Below are 13,956 nucleotides of genomic sequence, written 5' to 3'. Positions count from 1 at the left end.
TTTGACATATATTTACTCAAAATGCATGCCCTGCACAGTTGTGGATGTTCAGGATCCAGCAGTGAACAAAGTAGACACAGACCCTGCCACTGTGAACCTTAACACGCGCCTGGGGGCGTGACAGCCAAGTGGTGCCGTACTGTCCTCAGCCCGGCCTGGGAAAGCCTCTCCGAGAAGGTGCCACGGCGGCAGAGATCTGAAGCAAATACAGATGGAGCCGTGTGGCAATCTGGGAGAAGACTGTTCTAGAAGCACCCTTGGTGCGCTGGGGCCAGTTGAGTGGAGAGTGGCAGGTGTGGGTGGGGGTGGCAGGAGGTCACCAAGAGCGTCAAAGACAACAGCAAAGAGCTGGCTTTGTATTTTCAGCGAGAGAAGGAGCTATGAGAGGTTAAAGTAGTGACATGATTTACCCTTAGCTTTCTGTGATGTTGGAAAAGCTCCACCTCTGCAGTATTCATTCCGTAGCCACCAACCAGGCATGTCTATTTAAATTTAAATCAATTAAAATTAAAATTTCAGTTCTTCCACTCCACTGGTCACATTTCAAGTGCTCAGGTGGCCTAAGGCCTACCCTGGATAGCGTGGTTTTAGAGGATCAGTCAGAATGCTGGGTGCAGAACAGACTGGAGGCAGGCAGGTGTTGTATATGACAGGGCAGGACCAGTCAGGAGGCCATTTCTGGGAAAGAAACGGTGGTCGCTCGCCATGGGTCATGTTAGAGGAGGCGGTAGGGAAGGGTCAGATTCAGGACAAAGTTCTAAAGGGGAACTTGTTGATGGACTGAATGTGGACCGTGAGAGGCCTCACCACTAGCTCTGTGGCCTGTGGCCCAAGCACCTGCAGAGGGGAAGTGCTGCTTACTTAGAGGAAGGGGATGTTTTAGAGGGGAGTATGGGATGAAATCATGAGCTCTGTTTCGGACATGTTGACATGAAGTGCCTATAGGGCATCCTAGCAGAGATGCCCAGAAGCCCGTGGAATTGAGAACGGAGATCTGGGCTGAAGACTCAGTTTTGGCCCTGTCATACCTAAAGTCATTTGCTGGGTGAAGTCACTCAGCAGTAGCTGCTGATGGTGAGGAGAAGTTCAAGGACTGTGACTGGGTCACTCTGATTTTTTTTTTAATGTTTTTATTTATTTTTTAGAGAGAGAGAGAGAGAGAGAGAGAGAGCGAGCGCACAAGCAGGGGAGGAGCAGAGACAGAGAGGGAGACACAGAATCTGAAGCAGGCTCCAGGCTCTGAGCTGTGAGCACAAAGCCCCACTTGGGGTTTGAACTCAAGAGCCATGAGATAATGACTTGAGCCAAAGTCAGATGATTCACTGACTGAGCCACCAGGTGCCCCTAACATTTAAATGTTGGGGAGGGGAGGAGGAGCTTGTAAAGAAGACGGAGAAAGAAAGGCAGGTGGAGAACCAATATACAAGGTGTCCAAAAACCAGATGAATGAAAGTTTCAAAAGGGACGACATGATCAACTATGTCAGATGCCGTGGATATGCAGAGTAAGGAGAGACTGGAGAGGTGACTGCGGTATCCCACAACACAAAGGTCATCTGGGACCTTCACAATGTCTTCATTCCCACTGCCACCTCCTTACCCGGACTCCTGGACTAGCCTTGTAACTGAGCTCCTTTGCTCTAGTTAGTCTGCCATTCAAATATGTCCTCCACATTACTGTCAATGTTATTTTTTCCAAAACCTAAGTTTTCCTACATTGCCGCTCAGCTGAACAATTTTGCCCAATGGTACATTATCTATAGCAGCAGCAGCTAAACCTTAGGGTGCAGATAAAAATCAGCAGGGGGTTACTAGGCCCTAACTCCCAAGATTGTGTCTCAGTAGATTGCAGAAGACCTGGAAACTGTGTGTTTAAGAAGTCGCCCAGATAACGGTTACAAGGGACAGAGTCCAAACTCCTTAGCAAGGCAAAGAAAGCTTTTCCAAATCTGGTGCCAAACTCCCTGACTAGTTTTTTCCTCTTCCATTCTAGACAACAGCTATATGCTTCAACAAGCTTAATCTAATTATTCAAACCGACTGCATTTTTCCAAACATGCCACGTTCTTCCAGATATTACTGCCCCTTGTCCTCCAAGCCGCTCCTGCTGCACATTTAAACCTGGCTCTGCTCAGCAAACTGACTCATTCTTTAAGGCCCAGCTTAAATGTCACTCCTAGTGCACGGCCTCGCCCAGCTTCCAAACTGTGTTAAACATTTCTACATCACATTTATCATGCTGCCTGTCTGCTGAGTGTTCTGCTATCACCCCCAGCAACCCCAGGAGGCTGTGTTAGGAGGCGGTGGTTTCTCCACCGTGTGAGGCCAACACACTACCAGGCACACCGCAGATAGTTGGTAACCACAGGACTGTGGCCTGACATGTGGGAGGGAGCTCATGGAGTTAAGAAGACACAACCACTGTGGAGTGCCGGGGAAGTTAGGAACAGCTCTTAAAGGACAGACTGCCACCTGGGACCTGGAGAATGACTGGCACTTAGAGGGGTGAGGAAGGAGAGACACTTAAGAGGACTCCCAGACACCCAGGGCAGGACATGGAGACGAGAGGGCAGGGCGAGGAACATTCCTTCCTCTACTAAGACAGTTACAGACTCAATGCCAAAAACAGAATTTGAAATCTATAGGTTATGGTTAAAAAATACACACACACACACACACACACCTTTGAAAGAAAGAGAGAGGGTGTACACATGAGCAGGGAAGGAACAGAGAGGGGGAGAGAGACAGAATCTTAAGCAGGCTCCAAGCTCAGCATGGAACCTGATGCGGGATTCAATCTCATGATCCTGGGATGGTGACCTGAGCTGAAAGCAAGAGTCGGACACCTAATGGACCGAACCACCCGGGTGCCCCTCAAATAAAATGTTTTAAGACTTTGTCTTAAAAGATATTTCAAACAACAAAACAGCAATAAAACCTGACCCTTTACGATCTGCTGACTGGACCTAGTTAAGTGCCCCGCCCCCTTTTGTCGGACGGGATGAACTCCTCGCTTTTGATCTCAGTTCACCGAAGGAACATTATGAGGAGACCAAGGTCCCACGCTGAATCCTCACACGGGCTCACCAACTTCGATGTTGCTCTTCGGACCCACTTTCTCACAGACATACGAGGGGCTCTGTGGCAGACCGGCACAAATCTGTCACCTGGAGCCTGCAAACAGTGCGCTGCACATGTCCTACTAAGAAACAGACCTAAAGGGTTTCCCAAACAAAGGACTGTATCCCACAACGCAGAGCTGCTCCATGAGGGAGTCTCTGCCGCTTCATCTGTTCTCAACACTCCCCTGGAGCATCTAGTCAGCACTTCAGCATCCAGCTCCTCAAAATGTCTCAGAATACGTCAGAACCTGGCTATTCTCCCATCTACCTGCAGGGGAATCCTCAAGGGCAACCGATTTCAGAATACTGGCACATCAGTACAGTGCAGTACTTGTACGGTAGTTTCAATTACACGCAATTAAACCCATGCACGCCGTACTGGAAAAAATACGGAGATCGAAAAGGAATGTAATCATAATGCTTTTCATAGAAAACCATCTTTGTGTGTACGATACAATAAAACAAGGAGTTGGACATTTTGTTCCAAAAATCTTGATCTGGGTTTTTTACATTAAAAATTTTGTTTAATGTTTGTTTATTTTTGAGAGAGAGAGAGCACGAGAGCGAGCGAGCACGAGTGGGGGAGGGGCAGAGAGAGAGGAAGACACAGAATCTGAAGCAGCCTCCAGGCTCCGAGCTGTCAGCACAGAGTCTGATACAGGCTTGAACCCATGAGCCATGAGATCATGACCTGAGCCAAAAGCGGACGCTTAACTGACTGAGCCCCCCAGGTGCCCCGAGACTTTTTACATTTTAGACATTTGGGTAACTATTATTCCTTTTCTGCTTTTTCTGCCCACAAAACCCAGTTGGCAACTGGGCACCGCCTGTAGAGGCTTTACTGCTGAATCGTGGAAACATAAAATCGCTTACCTGGGGGGAAATAAACTGGGGAGGCACTTGCGCCCGGAGATTAGGAGAAGAATTTAGCGGCTGCACTGGCGTGTGCATACCTCTCGATTGTGCTGTGCTATTTCCAAACAAACCATGATTGCCACCCTGCAAACACAACAGCAACAGTTAAGGCTTTTTTATTAACGTAAGAAAACGTGAAAAAGAAACAGTTCTGGCTTTCTATCCCTCAGAAGAATCATATCCTGTGTTCCGTGGAATCACAGAATTTTATAACCGAAAAATTCCTAGTCTCGGAATGCTTGGGAAAATTATCCAAATCAAATCATGCACACAGCACCACCACCCCTGCAGTCTGAGGCACTCTATAACCGAAAGGCTTACATTTGGTCAAATGTTTCAAAAAGCATTTTTTTTTTTTTTTTGTAATTGAAAGGTAGAGGCAATATAATGTTTATTTCGACTACTCTCTTTTTTTCTTTTAAAGACTGGGTTTACCAAGTTTATTCTCAAATCCAATAATCTGAGCTCCACCTTGAAAGGCACCTGAGCACAAATGCAGGCTTCTGTATAATATCAACTGTAAAACAACACTATGATAGTAATGTCTCTGGCTTGATTATTCAATCATAGAATCAGTGCCACCCGCTTGTAGTCTAGCTCCTTAAGAACTCTACTCCAGATCTAAACAGGCTTTCCTATCTTGGGTCTGCTTGATCCCTCCTTTGCTAGATGACAAAATCTAAATCAAGAGTGAGATTTAAAAAAACAAAAGCAGAAAAGGAAAAAGTGAAAAACCATTATGGGGCACTAAAAAAAACCTCATTACTCACCTGTAACTTTTCATTCCAGTGTATGAATGCCAGCCTGGTAAAAAATAAGCTTAATTCCCTGATTTCTGGAGGACGAACTCACTGGACCACTTCTAGGCTATTCCAATCAAAGAATTACAGAAAACCAGGCTATATGATGGCCCTTCTGACTTGTTTCGAGCTGAGAAAAGCCCTTCAGCCAAAAAAGCCATATTTGATAACTTGACACTGTTCCTTCTGTCTGAGGAAAGTTTCTACACCATCTTCACTTGGCCTTGAGGCCCAGCTCAGAGCTCATCCTCATAAAGGAAGGCTTCCCCCAACTTTCTTCCTCGGTTCACATTCAAATTAACTGACCCACCTATATGTTCTCAAAACACTTAAAGTCATTCTTTGATGGCATCAGCAAGTCATGTTATAGTTATTTTCCATTCTGTCTTTCAACCACCAGCTTAATATTTCCTTCTCTGTATTCCCAGAACTCTATAATAAAGTCCTAGTCTGTAGGATGCTAACACCATGACCCACCAATTTCATACACTTGGCAACATCCTACTGCACATCCTTAGTGAAGGCAGCTGGACCACTGCCTATATACCTAGCCTGTGTATTCTGAACGGAAGTCACCAACTTATCCATGGCTTCACGGGGATTAAGGTAATTTTAAAGAAGAATTTTGGAACAGCACCATTAAGTTCTACAACACTAACGATATTTCAATGGCTTAATGATTCAAAATAGATTAAGGGACTGCTACTGGAAAATTAATGAACTTAAAAGCACTGAAAATAAAAATGGCTATGAACATAAAGTGGAAAAGACAATCAAAATCTGTGTCTATGTCATAAAAGAAAATCAAAGATCCACCATGAATTTTAAATCTCCCAAAGGACTCTTAAAACATGAAAAGACCTTTAATTCTACAAACTATAATGTCTCCACTTCCCCTGACTTACTAATCAAAATTGTCACTCTAAGGTGACGTGGCTTGGCTCTAACTTTTCTGAGATCATGGTAGCTGGTAGCTTACCTACTGATCATTCTCAAGAACACAAGAAACATCTGTTTCATTGAGAATATTCTGCTAAGATGATTCTCATACTTCACTATCAAAGTAATGACCTTGGACGGGTCCTTGGATGGTGGGGTTACTGGTAGCTGAAGTCCTTCCCAGAATCCATGTTTTAACTGGTCCAAAACTGCTTTGTGAGGATCATTTTAAATTCCAACTGCTCTTTTGGTAAGAAATATTAAAAGGAATTTCACTTTTTGTTTAGTTCTTGTGAAATCAGGCCCTACCTGCACATTCCCAGTGGACAGATGCCCCCTACCCCCACTTGAGGTTTCAGGTTTTCTTTATCAAGTATCTCTAAAATCGTATCAAGCCCTGTGATACGTCCAATATGGATAATAGTACAGATGAGTCAATGGCAATCTATCAAACGACACCTTCTCTCTTTTTAAATATGAAACCTGGCACTGTCATTTGCTTTCTTAGCTTAGAAGTAGCTATTTTGCACACTAATATGTCTAGAGGCAATCATATAGATTCAGTTTTTTTTTTTAAATATATTTAGAAATTAGGAAAGCGGTCATCAAACGCTATTTATACGTTAACCGCAGTTAATCTGGTTATTTCTACAGCTTCACTGTTATACGATGACCTGAGTCCAATATTTATTGGTGATATTTGCCTCAACTACAGTGTTTAACTCAGAAAGGCAAATAAATTAAAAACAGTGTTAGCAAGCTGACTGAAATCTGTGATTTTAAAATAAAAACCTCACATTTTAATTTTTAAATAGGAAGTATATGAAGTCTGCATGAAAATAGTCACGTGTGAAAAAAGTCATGATCATATTTAGTTGATTCACAATGGACTTTGTAGCAATCCACAGATTCAAAAAACAAAACAAAAAACCAAACCAAAAGAAATCAAAGAGGAATGACCTTTTCTTAGTGTCCAGTGCACGGATACTTTGGCTGGTTTATGTTATGCTAAAAATTATATACTAATGGCATTTGATAAACATGTGATCCTGTGGGCATGTTTATAATCATTGGTCAAGAGTGTTAGGGTAACTCGTATTTTGTATACCTCAATCCTCAACAAAAAAGCTGCCCAAAACCGCTGATGTAATTATTTCTTCTCTGTTTATAAAAGCAACGCACATCTACATTCTCTATGGAAACATTAAGAAATACAGGGAAATATAAAAAATAAAGAAAACAAGAAATTACCCGTAACTCCCAAACCAGAGATAACCAACTGAATACATGGATATAACATGATCCATTTAAAAAATGTGCTAAGGCAACAATTAGAAGCGTATGAAAGACCTGCGTGTAACTGGAGGACTACGGTGTGAGAGAGGTTTTACATCATCCTTTAACTTGTATGTGAAAGCCCTCGTGTGGAAACAGAATGGATACAATTAATAATTAAACATCCTTCCATGATATCCTGAGGTGAAAGCCACAGTGACAGGTAAGTGGTCACAGAACTGTGGCTAGGAAAATATCATCCCTGGAGTCACCGTCCCAAGGGAATTGTCTCCAAATTCCTGGTTTTCTCTGCGAGAACTACACAGGAGCTGCAGTGACAGCCCCTCAGCCTGCCTTAGGCCCGCAAAGGTGAGAGAGGGGGCCTTAGGGGGCCAGCCCTGCCGGTCTCGCCCAGTGCACAGCCCTTCCCGGGACCACGGAGACGCACCCCTAGCGAACGGGGTGCCCCAGGCTGTTTGCCACATCTGAACAATATCCAGTCTTCCCAAAGCTTCGTTCTCGCATATCAAATTACCTTTCTCTGGTTAATTATTATGTTTTACGCTTAAGGACATTAGATTTTAAGATGCTGTAATGCTCAAGTATTTACTCTTTACTAGTTTTGCCACTGTTTTCTAGTTAGAAGTCTTATCAAATTGAACAGACTTCAAAAGTATCACTTGCCATTCAATCTAATGTTAAAAATGGTAAATAAGTTGCTAAGTTAGGCGTCATAAGATACCTATGTAGCCTCTTTAACATTTTCCTAAGCCAGTTATTAGCTAACTTATTAAATGTGAACTTATGACCAAATATGAGAGGACTAAAGAAACAGATTGAAAATAAAATCCATGTTGAGAAAACATGAAGAGAGATGGGTTCTATGGGCTGAAAGATCTAAAGCCTAATACTTAGCATCATTCTGTGCATTCAGTAATCAACAAATTTCCCAAGACAGACAAAAAATGCAATAAACTGCAGACCAGGGCCAAGGCGAGGCCACAGCCGAGCAGTTATAAATTTGAGAGGCCTCCTTACTTGTCTAGCAGCGAAGTTTTGGGGGTTGAGCCCTGTGCCGATTGCTCCAAGGCTGACGTTGGGTAGTGTGGAACCAGAGGGAGACAGCTTGTAGCTGGGAGAAGGGGAGAAGGGAGAGCAGGGAGCCTCATCCCCAAGGCACCCATCTTGATTGGAGAAAGGCAAAGTCAGCTGAAAAGCAGTAGGAGTTAGCCAATCACAAGGAGTGTTGGTTAGTGAAGCAACAGAATGCAAGAAGGGACAAGAGAGAAACACTAGGAACAAACAGAATTAGAGTGTATTAGCAATAAACGAGGATGGAATTTGGATCTGGTAAGAGTCATCACACTTGGCCCAACAGACACCATCTGTCATCTCTGATCCAGATTTTTTCTTATTCTCTAAGTCAGTAACACATTCTGCCCATTGCGTGAAGATAAACATTGCCAGACACTTTATTTTTATACATCTAATATCGATTACTCTAACGATGTGGCTGCTGAAACAGAAGCCAGAGTAATCTTGTGAATCTGTTGCTGCCTGGACCAGCATCAGTGGTGTCAAAAATGTGCTAGATCTAAAACTTTCAGTTTTAACTGCTTTCTGAAGACCGGGGCCATGGAAAATCTGTATTCTGAATCAAGGAATGATCTCCTCCATTAGAACTGATAAAAATCAAAACAAATAGGTATAAATGACACACTGAAATCAGGTACTTGAGAATTTGGACAGTGTACCACTGTAACTAAAAATAGGTCACTGAGGAAATGGAGAGAGAAAACAAAGGGAGTCTCTTCGAAACATCAAAAGACCAAGTTCTGGGCCATCTTGACAAAGCTAGAAGGCAAGGCCTTGGGAGATACAGATTGTTCACACAAGATCCCAAATTTAATTTCTCATTCCAAAGCAGCAGAAAAAAGAATTCAGAATAAATTTATCTCTAAAATTTCTTCTACACATTTTGAGTGTGCATTTCTTTTACTGTAAAAAGTCAGACCATATACCCCCTCCAAGTTTCATAAAATTTCCAAAAATTCAGACCACCTTCACCATACTCACATGCTAAGGACGGATGGTTCTAGCTACTGCCCAATCACCTGTTGACATCAATTGTTTTCACGTCACCACTTAAAAGCAGGTGATGTCTGCGTTTTGCTCATTAATTAATTCAGTAATTCTACATTTCCTCCTGGAATTAATTATCAAAAGAACAAATGGAAACCAAAGTGGTTCACATGAATTATTATCTCAAAGGATTCAACTCACCTTCTCAAAATAAGGCCCACTATCTGTGGTTCCCATGTCTTTGGAATTAGGTGGACGGAACCCAGATCGATCCTTCCTCATGATATCATTAAAATCCCCGAGATTCATCGCTCTCTTGTCCACGTCAAATTTTTTATCTGGAAGGCTCCCTGAAAAGTAGCACAGAAGAAGTGAAAATTTCAAGAACCAATGTTTTGACCAGGAGTGACCAGTCCCACTTGCCTCCCGGGGGTGTCAAGTGTAAGACCACGAGAGATCTTGTTGGTTGAGGCTGCTGGAGACCCTCCCTGGAGCACATGTGGATCCTTTTGTTTCTTTTTAAAAGATCTGTATCTGTTGTAGCTTGTTTTCAATGGAAGACTGAAAGAGAGACTTAGGGCCAAACTGGTAAAAATCCAACTAAAAAAATATCCTAACTGGTTATTGATGTGTTTGAGGAGTATAACTGGCTCATAAATTCAAATGTCCTCAGTGAGAGAATTTGTCTCTTGCTGCTATTTTAGCACCTGCCAGATAAATGGGTAGGGTTGGTTGTGAAACAGTTATTGGGGATAAAGAGGCCTATTAGGCACAGCTGTGACCCTAGAATTCAGAACTCAGACATGAACACATCAAGTGAACAATGTGATTTCCTAGGTACCATGATGGTCCTCTTTTCTTCAAAGCTCTGGAAATGTGCTATTGTACATGGGGCATGATCAGTACCCCTGGAAGCTTACGTTTTTGTTGTTCTTAGACTTATTCTTTTTTAAAGTTTACTTGTTTATTTTGAGAGAGAGAGAGAGAGAGAGAGAGAGAGACTGACTTGCGAGCGAGTGGGGGAGGGGCAGAGAAAGAAAGAGAGAGAGAGAATCCCAAGCAGCTTCTGCGCTGATAGCACGGAGTCCGACTCGGGGCTCGAACTCACGAACCATGAGATCATGACCTGAGCTGAAATCAAGAGTCGGACACTTAACGGAGTCACCCAGGCGCCCTGTCATTCTTAGATTTTAAAATATCATCGATCAAAGGCTATTTCCCTTATGACCCAGGACTGTTTTACTTTCTTCTCGGTTTGATTCTTTTTCAGGTCCTCAAAGTGAGCAACAGCATCACGGTGAGGAGCCCACAGACTGAGGGCTGACACGGCATCTGCTCCACTTGCACTGGGACAGCTCGTCAGCAATGAAACATCTCGGTGCACACGCGATGAGAAATCTGAGAGGGGAGTCTGGCGGGGCCACAGACATATTTTGTTCGGCCACACACCACAGTTTTTAAAATCTGAATTAGTTTCCAGTATTTAAAAATCAGGATGTCAACATATGTCTGAATTGCTGACAAAGCTGGGCCTTTACCCTCCAAGGCAACAACTGCCAAGGGCGGTCAAGTGGCCGCCTCACAGGTGGCCCCCGAGTCCCAATTTCTTATACCTGGCATACCCCACTCCTTTACGTTACTTTCTTGGATCCTGCAGCCATTTCAGTCTTCAGTCCCTACCTAGTGTGTAGGACGATCCTTCGTGTCTGCTGACTAGCACCCAGCCCGGCAAATGGAGGAGGGAACCAACGTGACATCATTAACAACAATATATCCCGTTCACATTAGTGGAGTGATACACACCTACAGACAAATCCATTTTGCTGCTTGGATTATCTTCAGTTTGACTCTGAAAAATAAGCAACGGTGAGGGAGGATTAAGGTTTCAATTCAATGTTTGAATCAGAGAGAAAAAAAAAGGCATTATTTATGTGGGAGTGACAGCTTACTAGTGGGACCACACAAGGTCCTTTGATGTGAACCTTACACGGGAATGAAGACAATTATCATTTATAATATGACCAATTTGATTGCTGCTGGGTCTACATTTGTAAATTCGATTTTCACATAGAATCAGTCAGTTTCAGCAATTCTACGGACAGAGCAACAGCTAAATAGCTGCTCAGAGAAATAAAACCCTGTCCTCAAGTTCCAGTCGGCTCGGGATCAAATTCCAGGAGTGTCAGCCAAATGACGACAACTTCTTCTCGTGACTTGTCAAGTCATGAAATCTGGAAATGTGCAGCCAAGTCAAGCCGTTTGTCTTTTGGCAACCAGGGACGGGGTGTCCCCACGATGTTCCCAAGAGATTAAAAAAAAGAGAGAGAGAGAGAAATCCTACAAGAATTCCCTATATAATTAATTATAAATAATTTCTCTAGTTATTGTGCAGTTGTTGTCATTTTCAAAATTATAATATTAAAACTGGTACAGCAGTAGTCAGGGAAAATTATGTAAGTTTCAAGGGCCTGGTTCTTTCTTCCCCTAACCACCTAAGGAAAAGGGTACAAGGACTACAAATTCAAAAGTCATAACCTCTAAGTATTGGAGTTATTTCATTAAAAATAAGAGAAAATAAATATTGCTCAATCCAAATGAGACACATTGTTTAACCAGTTTCCAAATCTGTAACTTTGTTTTGTTTTTTAAATTAAGACAGATTTAAAGTTTATTTATTTATTTTGAGGGGGAAAGGGCAGAGAGAGAGAGGAAGAGAGAGGATGCCAAGCAGGCTCTGCACTGTCAGTGCAGAGCCCAATGCAGGGCTTGAAACCATGAACTGTGAGATCATGACCTGAGCCAAAGTCAAGGGTCAGATGCCTAACTAAGCCACCCAGGCACCCCTAAATCTAGAATTTTGAACTATATGTGACAGTGGTCTTAACATTTGTGCTAAAAGTAAAAGATGGGGTATATTATACACAGGAGAAAATGAAACTTACCAGCAATCCCATATTTGAAAACTGTTTGGCAAGAGGATTCATCCATGAATCATTGTTTCCTCCTTTCAGTGAACACTACAGAAATGAAATGTGTAACCTCAGAACCAAATAATTTATTTAATCTCACTTCATAGCTGAGTTGCATTTAAGTACTGATTGAAAATGCAGAACCAACAGTTTACCTTTTTGAACCCAAATTTCCCTCTTTAACTGTGGTTATTTTGATATTTTCAGTTAGTCTGGAAGAGTAAGTTCTCTAGTTCTATCTATGTTTTCATTCTTATTTTATTCGTCACACTGAATTAGAAGTAACTGGAAAAACATATAGTCAGCTGGTGTTTTTACCTTATAAGTAGAAGGTCAATATCAGATTTTCTAAAATACAATGTTCGCATGCTAGTACTTTCCCTTTTCGTATCTTCTTGTAACCTAAGCCAGTTTGTATTAAAAGAAAAGAAAGAGTTTGATGCTAGTGCCTATTATCTGGAAAATAAATAGGCACTAGCCTATTTAAATAGGTTATTTAAATTGGTCATTAGTCTCTGTGTGGATACAATGAGGACTCATCTATGCAGCGCTTCATCTGCTTGTTACGTAGTATAAAGGACATGGGTCCCCAGTGGGAAAGACGCCTAGCCAAAGACACCATCCCTGATCTTACTGTAAAGCAAGGCGGATGTGAGTTTTTATTTCTTAAGAAGGGACAACCTAGCTTCTCCCTGAAGAGGACCCCTATCAGCTCCACTTTACTTCTGCAGAGAAGGCAGGTTGGACTATGATGAGGACTTGGTGGGGAGAGGTGGTGACGGGGCTTTGTGCATTTGTGCATTCTTCAAATAAAAACTGTGTTTTGATGGTATTTGTTATGTCGGTGTTATTAATTCTTGGAAGCGAGTAAGTTAATTTAAGTTCAGTTACAGGTTTTAAGGTCAAAAAAGCCCTCAGTGGAGGGAGGGGAGAATTGGTAGATTTGCCTAATGTGAACGGAGTTTCAGTTTTGCAAGATGAAAAGAGTTTTGTGTCTAGATGGTGTTGATGGTCACATCATCTAGTGTTGAATGGTGCTGAATGTACTCAATGCTACTGAACTGTGCACACTTAAAGGTGGTTAAAACGGTACATTTTATGTTATCTGTATCTGCATCACGATCAGTTTAAAAAAAAAAAAAAGGTCAGTCATGGGGCAGCCTGAGTGGGTGAGCACCTTCCCCCTGGTCACTTCTGGTCAGTAAGCAGTCTCCCTTGACTGCCTTTTCATTCCTTCTCAATGGGAGTTTGTAAATGACAAAAACAAGACCACAACAGGCCAGATAGCCTGAGAGTACAAAAATGCTGAGGAGTTTACTGAATAATTCCTTTTGTGACTAGGGCGAACAGAAAGAAGTCCTCAGAAGGGAAACTGTAACAGGCGCTTAAACGGGATGTCTCCAACAGGAACTACCTGTGCTCTTAGGCTATTGAGTTACTATGTTCAGAACAAAATTAATATCCTACAGCAAAAAGTGACGAAGGCGCAGCCCCCTTAGCCAACTGAAGACCTTCTAGGACGGCCCTTGGTATTTGAAACCAGGACACTATTCACTGTGAACTTGAAATTATATGGCTGCCCACTTCTAATTTCCATCAATTTATCTGTGGAAGGGAAAAGAACACCTCTGCTGAGAGAGTGGTTCAGGTTCAAAGACCTGTTCTACATTGAAACCAAAGTCCTCATCGAATTAGGCACATCAAGGGGGACGTGGAGCTGCTCCAAGATATGGAAAGCCAACAGCTTTCAAACGCAAGCTGGTACGGGACGTAGGCACATCACCTGGTTGCTGCATCAGGCTTGTGCTCCGGCACTTTGCTTTGCTGGGAGGACGGTTCTGGACGCATCAGAGAA

At 42.6% G+C, this 13,956-nt stretch overlaps 1 protein-coding gene across 14 annotated transcripts in view; it reads right to left on the bottom strand.

The window, feature by feature from the left end:
• Window positions 1-13,956, bottom strand: part of TNRC6B (trinucleotide repeat containing adaptor 6B) — a 247,560-nt gene that overhangs the window by 32,857 nt on the left and 200,747 nt on the right. For 9 of the 14 annotated variants that reach the window (XM_042993339.1, XM_042993345.1, XM_042993336.1 and 6 more), the window contains 6 exons: window positions 12,075-12,149; window positions 10,936-10,981; window positions 9,334-9,482; window positions 8,089-8,259; window positions 3,995-4,120; window positions 411-482 (listed from right to left, as the gene is read on the bottom strand). In XM_042993339.1, coding sequence (XP_042849273.1) covers window positions 411-482; window positions 3,995-4,120; window positions 8,089-8,259; window positions 9,334-9,482; window positions 10,936-10,981; window positions 12,075-12,149 — 639 coding nt within the window. The remainder of the gene's footprint in view (window positions 1-410; window positions 483-3,994; window positions 4,121-8,088; window positions 8,260-9,333; window positions 9,483-10,935; window positions 10,982-12,074; window positions 12,150-13,956) is intronic. The other 5 variants (XM_042993335.1, XM_042993337.1, XM_042993344.1 and 2 more) reach the window with 3 other exon arrangements.

The sequence above is a fragment of the Panthera tigris genome, chromosome B4, assembly GCF_018350195.1.
Source record: "Panthera tigris isolate Pti1 chromosome B4, P.tigris_Pti1_mat1.1, whole genome shotgun sequence".
Classification (NCBI taxonomy): domain Eukaryota; kingdom Metazoa; phylum Chordata; class Mammalia; order Carnivora; family Felidae; genus Panthera; species Panthera tigris.
The sequence above is the reverse complement of the archived record's forward strand: the minus strand, read 5'-3'. Positions and strand labels throughout refer to the sequence as shown.